Here is a 14,899-nt window from a genome sequence, read left to right as displayed (position 1 = left end):
GGGGTGGTGGTGGGGGGGGGTGGTGGGGGTGGTGGGCGTGGTGGGGATGGTGAGGGTGGTGGGGGTGGTGGGGGTGGTGGGGATGGTGGGGGGGGGATGGTGGGGGGGATGGTGGGAAAGGTGGGATGGTGGTGGGGATGGTGAGGGTGGTGGGGATGGTGAGGGTGGTGGGGGATGGTGGGGGTGGTGGGGATGGTGGGGATGGTGGTGGGGATGGTGGGGATGGTGGTGGGGATGGTGGGGGTGGTGGTGGTGGGGATGGTTGTGAGGGTGGTGGGGATGGTGGTGGGGGTGGTGGTGGGGGTGGTGGTGGGGGTGGTGGTGGGGATGATGGTGGGGATGGTGGTGGGGGTGGTGGTGGGGGTGGTGGTGGGGATGGTGGTGGGGATGGTGGTGGGGGTGGTGGTGGGGATGATGGTGGGGATGGTGGTGGGGATGCGGGGGGGGGGGGGCGGAGGGTCGTGTCGCGTGTACGAGGGTTTGCCGACGGACCTATTTCGCTTCGACGAACCAATCCGCGTGGACGCACGCGCCGCGTGGCCCGCGCGCCGTGACATTCAAAACGAGGCGTTTAAAGTACTTGGAGAACAAAAAGACGAAAGGAAATAGACACGCGGGGGCGGGCAAATTTGTTTGGTTTTTTTTTTGCGTGTCGAGGGGGGGTAAAGGGCACCCCCCCCCTCTGTTGGCAGCGGTGGTGGGGGGGGGGAATGTTGTAACGTAGAGGGAGTCACTTAGACTCAGTCGCCAGGATGTAGTAACCGAGACGCGGTGGCTGACCGAGACGCCCAGCTGGTGAGCTGTGATGATGATGGCGGGGGGGGAGGGGGGGGGTTAGGGGCGTGACGTCTCACACGGGGTCACTACATCGAGCAAAATTTGGTTTCGTTAAGGGGGGGGAGGGTGTAGTGAAAGGGGGGGAGGGTGTAGTGAAAGGGGCGGACGAAACCATAACCACCGACATGGCAGCAGCAAGGCTCAGATTGACACGGGGGGGGGAAGGGCGGGGGGGAGGGGCGGGGGGGGAGGGGCGGGGGGTGGGGGGGAAGCTACCGAGGCACCGTTTGGTCTCAAACTCCAAACTCCACGCATCTCCCCCCTCCCCCCATCACCACCGCCGTGGGTTGTCGACTGCTGGTCCCCAAAGTGGCGTACACCCCCTCCACTTCGCTACGGTTCAATCCGAAAGCGCTCGGGGAGAGAGAGGGAGAAGGGGTGGGGGGCGGGTTGGGAGAGGGTGGGGGGGTTTGGTGGTGGTGGTGGTGTGGGGGGGGGCGGCATCGCTACGCCGTACGGCATCGCTACGCCGTACGGCATCGACGACGCGGGGAACCGTTGTGCGAGCCGGCGAGGGCAAAACAATCGAGGTCGACCCGGGGCATCCACCTCCCACCCCCCCCCCCCACCACCACCAGAGAACCCGACCAGGTTCAAGGCCACGAGGGAGGTAGCGGCCGGCGCCCGTGGCGTTGGTCACATCGTGTTCGCGCGCGGCGTGGGAATCGGTGGGTAGGTTCACACACACACACCCACACACACACCCACACACACACCCACACACACACCCACACACACACCCACACACACACCCACACACACACCCACACACACACCCACACACACACCCACACACACACCCACACACACACCCACACACACCCCCACACACACCCCCACACACACACCCACACACACCCCCACACACACCCCCACACACACACCCACACACACACACTCACACACCCCCACACACACACACCCCCACACACACACACCCCCACACACACACACACCCACACCCCCACACACACACACACCCCCACACACCCACACACACCCCCACACACCCACACACACCCACCCACACGTAGCCTGGGGGACAACGGCGAAAGAGGGGGGGGGGGGAAGCCAAGGAGCGGGCGAGGATGATTTAGCGGTGAAAGCACAGTTCTTTTAAAACGACAATTATTATCCACCTTGCTCCGTTCGCAACCACGGGGCCCGACCCATTTGGGAATGTGTTTTTCGCTACAAGTGATTGGGCGTTTTGTGCCGAGGTCGGTTTTTCGCGTGTGTGCGCGCGCGTGCGTGTGTGAGCGTGCGTGTGTGCGTGTGTGCGTGTGTGCGCGCGCGTGCGTGAGCGTGCGTGTGTGCGTGCGTGCGTGTGTGTGTGTGCGTGTGTCTGTGGTTGTTGTGCGGTCACAAGGTTGGGAGAGCGTGGCACAATCTTCTAGAGCGGCGCTTCCAGAGCCATGACGTGAGGCTTCGTCTCCCGGTACTGCGTGAAGCGCACGATGGCGTAGCTGTGGGCACACGACAACCACACCGCGCGGGCACGCAGGTCCATTACCATCACCAGCACGCACACACACACACCACCATCACACACGCACACACACACACCACCATCACACACGCACACACACACACACACCACCAGCACACACACGCACACACACACACCACCAGCACACACACACCATCATCACCAGCACACACACACACACACCACCATCACCAGCACGTGGGCACACACACACACCACCATCACCAGCACACACACACACACACACACCACCATCATCATCACCATCACCAGCACACACACACACACCACCACACACACACACACACCACCACCACCACCACCACCACCATCACACACACACACACACACACCACCACCACCACCATCACCAGCACACACAAACACACCACCACCATCACCAGCACACACACACACCACCACACACCATCACACACCATCACACACACACCCACCACCACCACCACGTGGGCACACACACACACCACCATCACCAGCACACACACACACCACCACCATCACCAGCACACACAAACACACCACCACCATCACCAGCACACACACACACACCACCACACACCATCACCAGCACACACACACACACACCACCACACACCATCACCAGCACACACACACCCACCACCACCACCACGTGGGCACACACACACACCACCATCACCAGCACACACACACACCACCACCATCACCAGCACACACACACACCATCACCAGCATGCGGGCACACACACACACACACACCACCGTCACCACCACACACACACACACACCACCACCACCACCACCACACACACACACACACCACCAGCATGCGGGCACACACACACACACCACCGTCACCACCACACACACACACACACACCACCACCACCACCACCACCAACACACACACACACCATCACCAGCACACACACACACCACCATCACCACCACGCGGGCACACACACACCACCAGCACACACACACACACACCACCACCACCACCACACACACACCACCATCACCAGCAGCACACACACACACACACACACACCACCACCACCATCACCAGCACACACATACACACACGCACACACCCACCACCACCACGTGGGCACACACACACACCACCATCACCATCACACACACACACCACCATCACCATCACACACACACTACCATCACCAGCACACACACACTACCATCACCAGCACACACACACCACCATCACCAGCACACACACCACCATCACCAGCGCACACACACACCACCATCACCAGCACACACCAGCACCACACACACACACACCAGCACCACACACACACACACCACCATCATCACCAGCACACACACACACACACACCATCATCACCAGCACACACACACACACACCACCATCACCAGCACACACACACACCACCATCACCAGCACACACACACACACACACCACCACCACGTGGGCACACACACACACACACCACCATCACCACGTGGGCACACACACACACACACCACCATCACCACACACACACACACACCACCAGCACACACACACACACCACCAGCACACACACACCACCACACCACCATCACCAGCACACACACACACACACACACCACCACCACGTGGGCACACACACACACACACACACCACCATCACCACACACACACACATCACCAGCACACACACACACCACCAGCACACACACACCACCACCACCACCACCACCACCACCACCACACCCACACACACCACCACCACCACGTGGGCACACACACACCACCATCACCAGCACACACACACACACCAGCACCACACACACACACACACCAGCACCACACACACACACACACCAGCACCACACACACACACACACCACCATCACCAGCACACACACACACACACCACCATCACCAGCACACACACCACCATCACCAGCACACACACACACACACCACCATCACCAGCACACACACACACCACCATCACCACCACGCGGGCACACACACACCACCAGCACACACACACACACACACACCAACACACCACGCGGGCATACACACAACACACCACCATCACCAGCACACACACACACACACCAACACACCACACGGGCACACACACACACCCACCACCACCAGCACCAGCACACACACACCAACACACCACGCGGGCACACACACAACAAACACCACCATCACCAGCACACACACACACACACACACCAACACACCACGCGGGCACACACACACACCCACCACCACCAGCACCAGCACACACACACCACCACCACCACGTGGGCACACACACACACACACCCACCACCACCATCACCATCACCAGCACGTGGGCACACACACACACACACCCCCCACCACCACCACACATACCCCACCACCACCACCATCACCAGCACACACACACCACCATCACCAGCACACACACACCACCACCACCACCACCATCACCAGCACACACACACACCACCACCACCATCACCATCACCAGCACACACACACACACACACACCACCACCACCATCACCAGCACACACACACACACACACACCACCACCACCACCATCACCATCACCACCACGCGGGCACACACACACACACCACCACTACCACCATCACCACCACGCGGGCACACACACACACACCACCATCACCACACACACACATCACCAGCACACACACACACACACCACCAGCACACACACACCACCACCACCACCACCACCACCACACCCACACACACCACCACCACCACCACGTGGGCACACACACACACCACCATCACCAGCACACACACACACACCAGCACCACACACACACACACCAGCACCACACACACACACACACACACCAGCACCACACACACACCACCATCACCAGCACACACACACACACCACCATCACCAGCACACACACACACACACACACACCACCATCACCAGCACACACACACACCACCATCACCAGCACACACACACACACACCACCATCACCAGCACACACACACACACACCACCATCACCACCACGCGGGCACACACACACCACCAGCACACACACACACACACACCAACACACCACGCGGGCATACACACAACACACCACCATCACCAGCACACACACACACACACCAACACACCACACGGGCACACACACACACCCACCACCACCAGCACCAGCACACACACACCAACACACCACGCGGGCACACACACAACAAACACCACCATCACCAGCACACACACACACCAACACACCACGCGGGCACACACACACACCCACCACCACCAGCACCAGCACACACACACACCACCACCACCACCACGTGGGCACACACACACACACACACCCACCACCACCATCACCATCACCAGCACGTGGGCACACACACACACACACCCCCCACCACCACCACACATACCCCACCACCACCACCACACACACACCACCATCACCAGCACACACACACCACCACCACCAGCACACACACACCACCACCAGCACACACACACCACCACCAGCACACACACACCACCACCACCACCATCACCAGCACACACACACACACCACCACCACCATCACCATCACCAGCACACACACACACACACACCACCACCACCACCATCACCAGCACACACACACACCACCACCATCACCATCACCACCACGCGGGCACACACACACACACCACCACTACCACCATCACCACCACGCGGGCACACACACCACCACCACACACACCACCACCACCCACACACACCACCGCCGCACGCCCCCCCCCGCCCCCCCGGTTCTCTTCACCGACACAACAGACGGCCGTCGGCGCTTCCCGACAAACTTGAGCGCGCGCCGATTTGCGAAGCTCACCCCAAGAAGTCGAAGTCGATGGTGGAATACTTTGCTTGGATCAAGGACCACAGGCCCCAGAAATAGTGAGACACCTGCAAGGAGGCAAACGGAAACCCGCGGGGGGGGGGGGGGGCGGTGGTCGATCGGTCAGGGCCGGTCAAGAGAGCGACTCTTTCATGCTGCCGTCACGGCAAGCTCTGGCTGGGGGGCCAGTGGTGGAAATTCCTCATTCCTATGGCGAGGATGGGGGGGGGAGGCAAAACTATCCATAGGACAGTCCACCGCGCCCCCCCCCCCACTTCCCCGTTAAGTTAAAAGACCGCCCCCCCTATTTAATAACGGTTTGGGATTTACACCATTGGTACCTCATTTGCCAGTAAAAAATATAATTGTTTTTTGCCCTTCTATCTGGCAACAAAACTAACACCTTTTTTACGAGGAGTCATGTTTGCATAGAACACAATACCTGCAGTCATAATGCAAACAAAAAACACAACTCTGATAATGTGCGCACCTTTTGGCATCATCTGGTTCAACCCATCTGAGACTAGGCTGTAAGGAAAGCTGTCTCGGGTGTGTGGACCAATCAACTTCAAGGACATTGCATACATTATCAGAGTTGTGTTTTTTGTTTGCATTATGACTGCAGGTATTGTGGTCTATGCAAACATGACTCCTCGTAAAAAAGGTGTCAGTTTTGTTGCCAGATAGAAGGGTAAAAAAACTATTATCGGTTTGGGATTTGTAACGTGAAAAGTTTGAGGGTCGCGCTCGGTGTGCAGAGGCTGGGGTCAGAGGCGCGTGTGTGCCGGGTTGCGTGTGTTGCCATGCCTACCGGGTGTACCCACGCGTGTGCACGTGTGCGTGTGTTGCCATGCCTACCGGGTGTACCCGCGTGTGTGCACGTGTGCGTGTGTGTTGCCATGCCCACCGGATGTACCCGCGTGTGTGCACGTGTGTGTGTGTTGCCATGCTCACTGGGTGAACCCACGCGTGTGCACGTGTGCGTGTGTTGCCATGCCTACCGGGTGTACCCACGTGTGCACGTGTGCGTGTGTTGCCATGCCTACCAGGTGTACCCGCGTGTGCACGTGTGTGTGTGTTGCCATGCTCACTGGGTGAACCCGCGTGTGCACGTGTGCGTGTGTTGCCATGCCCACCGGGTGAACCCACGCGTGTGCACATGTGCGTGTGTTGCCATGCCTACTGGGTGTACCCGCGTGTGTGCACGTGTGCCTGTGTTGCCATGCCTACCGGGTGTACCCGCGTGTGTGCACGTGTGCGTGTGTTGCCATGCCCACCGGGTGAACCCACGCGTGTGCACGTGTGTGTGTGTTGCCATGCCTACCGGGTGTACCCACGTGTGCACGTGTGCGTGTGTTGCCATGCCCACCGGGTGTACCCGCGTGTGTGCACGTGTGTGTGTGTTGCCATGCCTACCGGGTGTACCCACGTGTGCACGTGTGCGTGTGTTGCCATGCCCACCGGGTGTACCCGCGTGTGTGCACGTGTACGTGTGTTGCCATGGCCACCGGGTGAACCCGCGTGTGTGCACGTGTACGTGTGTTGCCATGCCCACCGGGTGAACCCACGTGTGTGCACGTGTACGTGTGTTGCCATGCCTACCGGGTGTACCGAGTGCGCACGTGTGCGTGTGTTGCCATGCCCACCGGGTGAACCCACGCGTGTGCACGTGTGCGTGTGTTGCCATGCCTACCGGGTGAACCCGCGTGTGTGCACGTGCGCGTGTGTTGCCATGCCTACCGGGTGAACCCGCGCGTGCGCCGGGTTGCGTGTGTTGCCATGCCCACCGGGTGAACCCACGTGTGTGCCGGGTTGCGTGTGTTGCCATGCCCACAGGGTGTACCCACGTGTGTGCCGGGTTGCGTGTGTTGCCATGCCAACCGGGTGAACCCGCGTGTGTGCACGTGTGCGTGTGTGCGCACGTCACAGAACCGGAAGAAAAACCGACGACCTCTGCAAACCGCGACCGGACGACGGACCGGAGGAATGAATGAGCAGCGTGGGGGGGGGGCCAGGGAAAGGGGGGGGGGGGGGAGGAGGGGGGGGGGGGGGAGGAGAGGGGGGGGGGGGAGGAGAGGAGGGGGGGCACCGCCACTCGCCAGGGAGAACTTGCTGACGTGGACGTAGAGCCTGTGCACGTCCGCGTCGGCCACGGAGCGGACGGGGTTCTTGGTGAACTCCTTGTAGGCCTCCAGGTAGGCCCGCAGCCAACGGAACTGCAGCTCCTTGTCGGGGTACAGGCTGTAGTCGACGTCGCTCACCCCTGGGAACAGCGCACACGCACGCACACAAAGATCCCCCGCGTAGCCTTAACAGACTGTAGGGGCAAGTGCTGTGAGCGAGCAGCACCTATGAAGGCCGGAACGGCACACGAGGGGGCGGGTGGCCAGCACCACGCCCGACCGCCTTTGTCTCCCCAGTGGCGATGTTTACACACCGCACCGGGTACTAATTTCAGGCTGAGTCCACCTAGGGGAGGCCCAGGACCGGTTCAGATAAACTGGTGTTGGTCGTGAGCGGGAACCGAACCCGGGTCGCCGGGTTCATAGCGCAGCGCGCTAACCGCTACACTACCGCTCCCCACGCACGCACACTGTCTCACACACACACACTGTCACACACGCACACTGACACACACGCACACACGCACACACACAGAGCTTCCGCGCAGCGTTACGCGGCAGATGAAAAAGATGGCGCCGTCTGACAGATTCAAAAGTGCCAAACCAGAGCTGGTCCCCTTAAGCAGCGTTGCCCACGGGGCCTTACCCCCCCCCACCCCCCACTTGGTAAAATAAAACAAGTTTAAAAGTTCAGCTCACCGCGTGACGGATCAACCATCAACCTCCCTCTCACCTGCAAACTCGTTGAAGTGGTTTCCGATGTCGTAGGCCTGGTAGTTGTAGCTTGCGTACTCGTAATCAATGAAGCGCACGGTGCCTGCACGTACCCACGACAACAACGACAACCAAAAACAGTCACGTGATCACGGGGAGACGGACACGCAAACTCCAAATATACAGCAGCGGGCGTCAGGGGGTCGGGATCGAACCCACGGATCTCCTGCGTACCAGGCGAGGTAGTTAACGTCTCCTAGCCACCGTGATGATGATGAGAGAGGGAGACACTCAAACTACAAATATACAGCAGCTGGTGCCCTTAAGGTAGGGATTAAACCCACGACCTCCTGTATAGCAGGCGAGGTAGTTAACGTCTCCTAGCCATTGTGATGATGATGATGATGAAAGAGACACCGCAAACCTCAAACATACAGCAGGCGTCAGGGTCAAGATTGAACCCACGACCTCCTGCGTACCAGGCGAGGTAGTTAACATCTCCTAGCCATATTCTTGGTTCTTTTGGTAAAGTCACGTAGAAGGGAAATAATAAAATAATAAAAATAAAACAATAAAATTCTCACGACGTTTCGATTGCAACACACGCAAATCATCATCAGGTGTGAAAACCACAGCAAGAACATTCGAAAAAAAGTGGCGATTTTTTCTTAACGTTGCTGTGGTTTTAACACCTGATGATGATTGCGTGTGTTGCAGTCGAAACGTCGTGAGAATTTTATTGTTTTATTTTTATTATTTTACCATTTCCCTTCTACGTGAATTTACCGAAAGAACCAAGAATATGAATCCCTGCAGTCACGAAAGCTTTAAATCGAAATCTCATAGCCAGTGGTGATTATGAGAGAGACACTGCAAACTCCAAATACACAGCAGGCGTCAGGGTCAAGATTGAACCCACGACCTCCTGCGTACCAGGCGAGGTAGTCAACATCTCCTAGCCACTGTGATGATGATGATGATGAGAGAGAGACACGCAAACTCCAAATACACAGCAGGCGTCAGGGTCAAGATTGAACCCACGACCTCCTGCGTACCAGGCGAGGTAGTCAACATCTCCTAGCCACTGTGATGATGATGATGATGAGAGAGAGACACGCAAACTCCAAATATACACAGCAGGCGTCAGGGTCAAGATTGAACCCACGACCTCCTGCGTACCGGGCGAGGTAGTCAACATCTCCTAGCCACTGTGATGATGATGATGAGAGAGAGACACGCAAACTCCAAATATACACAGCAGGCGTCAGGGTCTAGATTGAACCCACGACCTCCTGCGGACCGGGCGAGGTAGTCAACATCTCCTAGCCACTGTGATGATGATGATGAGAGAGAGACACGCAAACTCCAAATATACACAGCAGGCGTCAGGGTCTAGATTGAACCCACGACCTCCTGCGTACCGGGCGAGGTAGTCAACATCTCCTAGCCACTGTGATGATGATGATGATGAGAGAGAGACACGCAAACTCCAAATACACAGCAGGCGTCAGGGTCAAGATTGAACCCACGACCTCCTGCGTACCAGGCGAGGTAGTCAACATCTCCTAGCCACTGTGATGATGATGATGAGAGAGAGACACGCAAACTCCAAATATACACAGCAGGCGTCAGGGTCTAGATTGAACCCACGACCTCCTGCGGACCGGGCGAGGTAGTCAACATCTCCTAGCCACTGTGATGATGATGATGAGAGAGAGACACGCAAACTCCAAATATACACAGCAGGCGTCAGGGTCTAGATTGAACCCACGACCTCCTGCGGACCGGGCGAGGTAGTCAACATCTCCTAGCCACTGTGATGATGATGATGAGAGAGAGACACGCAAACTCCAAATATACACAGCAGGCGTCAGGGTCTAGATTGAACCCACGACCTCCTGCGTACCGGGCGAGGTAGTCAACATCTCCTAGCCACTGTGATGATGATGATGAGAGAGAGACACGCAAACTCCAAATATACACAGCAGGCGTCAGGGTCTAGATTGAACCCACGACCTCCTGCGGACCGGGCGAGGTAGTCAACATCTCCTAGCCACTGTGATGATGATGATGAGAGAGAGACACGCAAACTCCAAATATACACAGCAGGCGTCAGGGTCTAGATTGAACCCACGACCTCCTGCGGACCGGGCGAGGTAGTCAACATCTCCTAGCCACCGAAATGTTCAGAAAGCCTCGTGGCGAAGGGTTTTACGTGGGGCGAACCGCAGGTCGGAGAAGCCTTCGAGCGATGCCCTTGAAAACGTGACGGCAAAGCAGAAGAAAGCGAGGCGATCAACGACACCGAATACAAATTGAGAAAGTTGGAAAGGAAAGGAATTAAAAATAAAAACGACATCATCGCGATAGACAACGCCGGCTTCACCAGCCCCCCCCCCTCCCTCCTCCCTGTGGTGTCAGTTTATTTATTTCATCCATTGCCAATATTTCCACGCTCGGGGCAGAGGTCGCAACCGGGTACCCGATACCCGTACCCTACCCGATACCCGGCTACCCGTACCCGGCCAGGTACTGGTACCCGTTTGCGACCCTGGTGCGGCCGGGTACGGGTAGGCCGTGAGTCACTGGTGAGTCACCGTTTGTCACTTATTTCGGGTAGGGTACGGGTAAGGAAGCAAAACCCGTTTGCGACCTCTGCCTCGGGGTAAACACCAAAACAAAGAATCGAGAACAGCCGGAAGAAGGGATCGCGTGTCGCTCTGCAACGGTCGTCGGCACGGCACGGCACGGCGCGGCACGGCACGGCGGACTCACCAAGGCCGCGTGGGGCGGTCGCTGCCCGCAGGCATTTAACAACAACAACAACCAAAACGCGCAATCGACAACGTGCGCGCTGTACGACGGCGTTCGCAGGGCGACAACGGCTGCCGGAGGAGCAGCAGGAAGAAGAAGAGGCGCACAAAGTGATCTGCGGGGCCACACATTCTCAGGTTTTTTCGGTAAAGTCACCGTGTAGGTAAAAACATTAAAATTAATAAAAGTAACATAAAAATCACGACGTTTTTTGTTATTTTACTTTTATTCATTTTAATGTTTTTACCTACACGGTGACTTTACCGAAAAAAACCTAAGAACATGAATCCTTGCAGTCACGAAAGCTTCAAATATAGAATGCCGGGCCGCACGCGGCTGCCCTGTTCCCCCACGCCCCCCGCCCCCACCGGTCTGAGACGTGGGCTCGTAAGGGGGGGGGGCGGGGAGGGGATACAGGCGGCAAGATGCCGGTTCAGACTTGGTCAGTAGAACCCAGAAGTTGCCTGAACGCACCGGATTTAAGCTAGCAGTGTTTATGTAAATTATAAAACATTATCTTTGTTTCCTCGCCCACTTTACCAGCAGGCAAAGGCGTACTGGAGCTGGGCAGTTCTTTTGGGGAAGCGACCGGGCCACTAAACGTTCGCTCAACAAAGTGGGGCTTCACCGACATCGTCGTCATCGTCGTCGCCGCCGCGTGCACATTCACAGCGGCAGCCAAATAGTTTGAACGCGTGACGTTGGGGATAGGTGTGTGTGTAAGCTAGGGGTGTGTGCGTGTGTGTGTGTGTATAAGCTAGGCGTGTGTGTGTAAGCTAGGCGTGTGTGTGTGTAAACTTGGCGTGTGTGCGTAATCTAGGTTTAGTGTGTGTGTAAGCTAGGGGTGTGTGTGTGTATGCAAGCTAGGCGTGTGTGTGTAAGCTAGGCGTGTGTGTGTGTAAACTAGGCGTGTGTGCGTAATCTAGGTTTAGTGTGTGTGTAAGTTAGGGGTGTGTGTGTATGCCAGCTAGGCGTGTGTGTGTAAGCTAGGTGTGTGTGTGTGTGTATAAGCTAGGGGTGTTTGCGTGTGGAGGCTAGGCGTGTGTGTGTATAAGCTAGGGGTGTGTGCATGAGTATGAATAAGCGAGGGGTGTGTGTGCGTGTGTGTAATCTAGGTGTAGTGTGTGTGTGTGTGCAAGCTAGGCGTGTGTAAGCTAGGCGTGGGTGCGTGTGCATAAGCTAGGGGTGTGTGTGTGTGTGTACAAGCTAGATGTGTGTGCACGCGTATGGGTAAGCTAGGCATGTGTGCGTGTGTGTCATCTAGGTGTAGTGTGTGTGTGTAAGCTAAGGGTGTGTGTGTATGTAAGCTAGGCGTGTGTGCGTGTGTGTAATCTAGGCGTGTGTGTGTATGTAATCTAGGTGTGTGTGTGTGTGTGTAATCTAGGCGTGTGTGTGTGTGTGTGTAAATCTAGGCGTGTGTGTGTGTAAATCTAGGCGTGTGTGCGTCTGTGCGTATGTAATCTAGGCGTGTGTGTGTATGTAAGCTAGGCGTGTGTGTGTATGTAAGCTAGGCGTGTGTGTGCGTGTGTGCGTGTGTGCGTATGTAAGCTAGGCGTGTGTGTGTAATCTAGGCGTGTGTGTGTATGTAATCTAGGCGTGTGTGTGTGTGTGTAATCTAGGTGTGTGTGTGTAAATCTAGGCGTGTGTGCGTGTGTGCGTATGTAATCTAGGCGTGTGTGTGTATGTAAGCTAGGCGTGTGTGTGTATGTAAGCTAGGCGTGTGTGTGCGTGTGTGCGTATGTAATCTAGGCGTGTGTGTGTATGTAAGCTAGGCGTGTGTGTGCGTGTGTGCGTATGTAAGCTAGGCGTGTGTGTGTAAGCTAGGCGTGTGTGTGCGTGTGTGCGTATGTAAGCTAGGCGTGTGTGTGTAAGCTAGGCGTGTGTGTGTGTGCGTAAGTAAGCTAGGTGCGTGTGTGTGCGTGTGTAATCTTGGCGTCGTGCGTGCTGCGGAGGGCAGTGGCCGGCGTAGACCCGCACCTTTGTCTGCGTTGTAGATGATGTTCTTGACGAGCAGGTCGTTGTGGCAGAGCACCACGGGAGAGCCCAGGTCGGCCAGCGTCTCCTGCAGGCCCAGCATCTCTCTCTCTAGCTCCGCCCGGCTGGGCACCTCCGCGAGAAACCTAAACAAAAATTGCCGGGAGCGGCGCGGGAAAAAACGGACGGGACGAGGGGACAGTGGAAGGCGACGTGAATTACAGAGCCTCGCAAATCAAAATAAGGAATGTGTAAATGTGTTTTTTTTAAACACGCTTTTATGAAATGTACGAGTAATGGAAGAACTTCACGACTCCAGGAAGTGGCCCAGAAGCTTGCCATTGCGTAAGGGACCGTGGCCAATTACAGGCAACGTCAGTTGAGCGTGGACAATTAGACCCAAGCTGAAACATAACATTTCAAAAAGAATGTAAAAAAATTGAGATTTTTTAATTTTTAATGATAGAATATAGTATTGTCATCAGTATGACATAAGCATACCAAGTTTGCAGTCGATACCACTTTGGGAAGAAGTGGCTTAAAATCAAGATTTGAGGATACAACAACAACAGCCAGAGCGAGTTAATAAAAATCGTGTAAAAAAATATTTAAAAAATGTAGTAAAAATCGCTCTCCACTCCTCGCACAAAATCGCCGTTGCGTGTCCTGGTCCTCCAAGTGTGCATCGCTTACTGTCCTCACGGTCTCTCTCGGGGGGGGGGGGGGGGGTGGCTTTGATATTGCGACAGCTAAACTCCGGAGACAACATTTTACACATCTACAAATCTCGACTTAGAAACGTGTCCCCGTTTAAAATGGCTCTCTCTCTCTCTCTCGCTCTCTTTAGTTACTTTCAAACGTCTCAATCCTTTCCTTTCCTTGGTCGACGTTAAACTATTTTTCGCCCCTTTGCATGCACAGCGCCCCCGAGAACGATTACTTAAGGGGAGCTTGATAAATTACAGAAATATGATTGTTGTTAAATTTGGACGAGCGTTGTGGGGGGCTGGAGATGTGGTGGTGGGGGGGGAATAGCTGCAGTTCTGAACAGCGACGCA

At 56.3% G+C, this 14,899-nt stretch overlaps 1 protein-coding gene across 1 annotated transcript in view; it reads right to left on the bottom strand.

Moving 5' to 3' along the window:
- Positions 1–1,837: 1,837 nt before the first annotated feature.
- Positions 1,838–14,899, bottom strand: part of LOC144737105 (ethanolamine kinase 1-like) — a 69,506-nt gene continuing 56,444 nt past the window's right edge. Inside the window, exons 5-9 of the mRNA XM_078619780.1 lie at positions 13,845–13,987; positions 9,073–9,156; positions 8,316–8,479; positions 6,211–6,284; positions 1,838–2,303 (exon numbers count right to left, since the gene is read on the bottom strand). Coding sequence (XP_078475906.1) covers positions 2,231–2,303; positions 6,211–6,284; positions 8,316–8,479; positions 9,073–9,156; positions 13,845–13,987 — 538 coding nt within the window. The 3' untranslated portion in view covers positions 1,838–2,230. The remainder of the gene's footprint in view (positions 2,304–6,210; positions 6,285–8,315; positions 8,480–9,072; positions 9,157–13,844; positions 13,988–14,899) is intronic.

The sequence above is a fragment of the Lampetra planeri genome, chromosome 64 (assembly GCF_965212315.1).
Source record: "Lampetra planeri chromosome 64, kcLamPlan1.2.h2, whole genome shotgun sequence".
NCBI classification, from domain to species: domain Eukaryota; kingdom Metazoa; phylum Chordata; class Hyperoartia; order Petromyzontiformes; family Petromyzontidae; genus Lampetra; species Lampetra planeri.
Note: the sequence above shows the minus strand (reverse complement) of the source record. Positions and strands in the feature narration are given on the sequence as shown.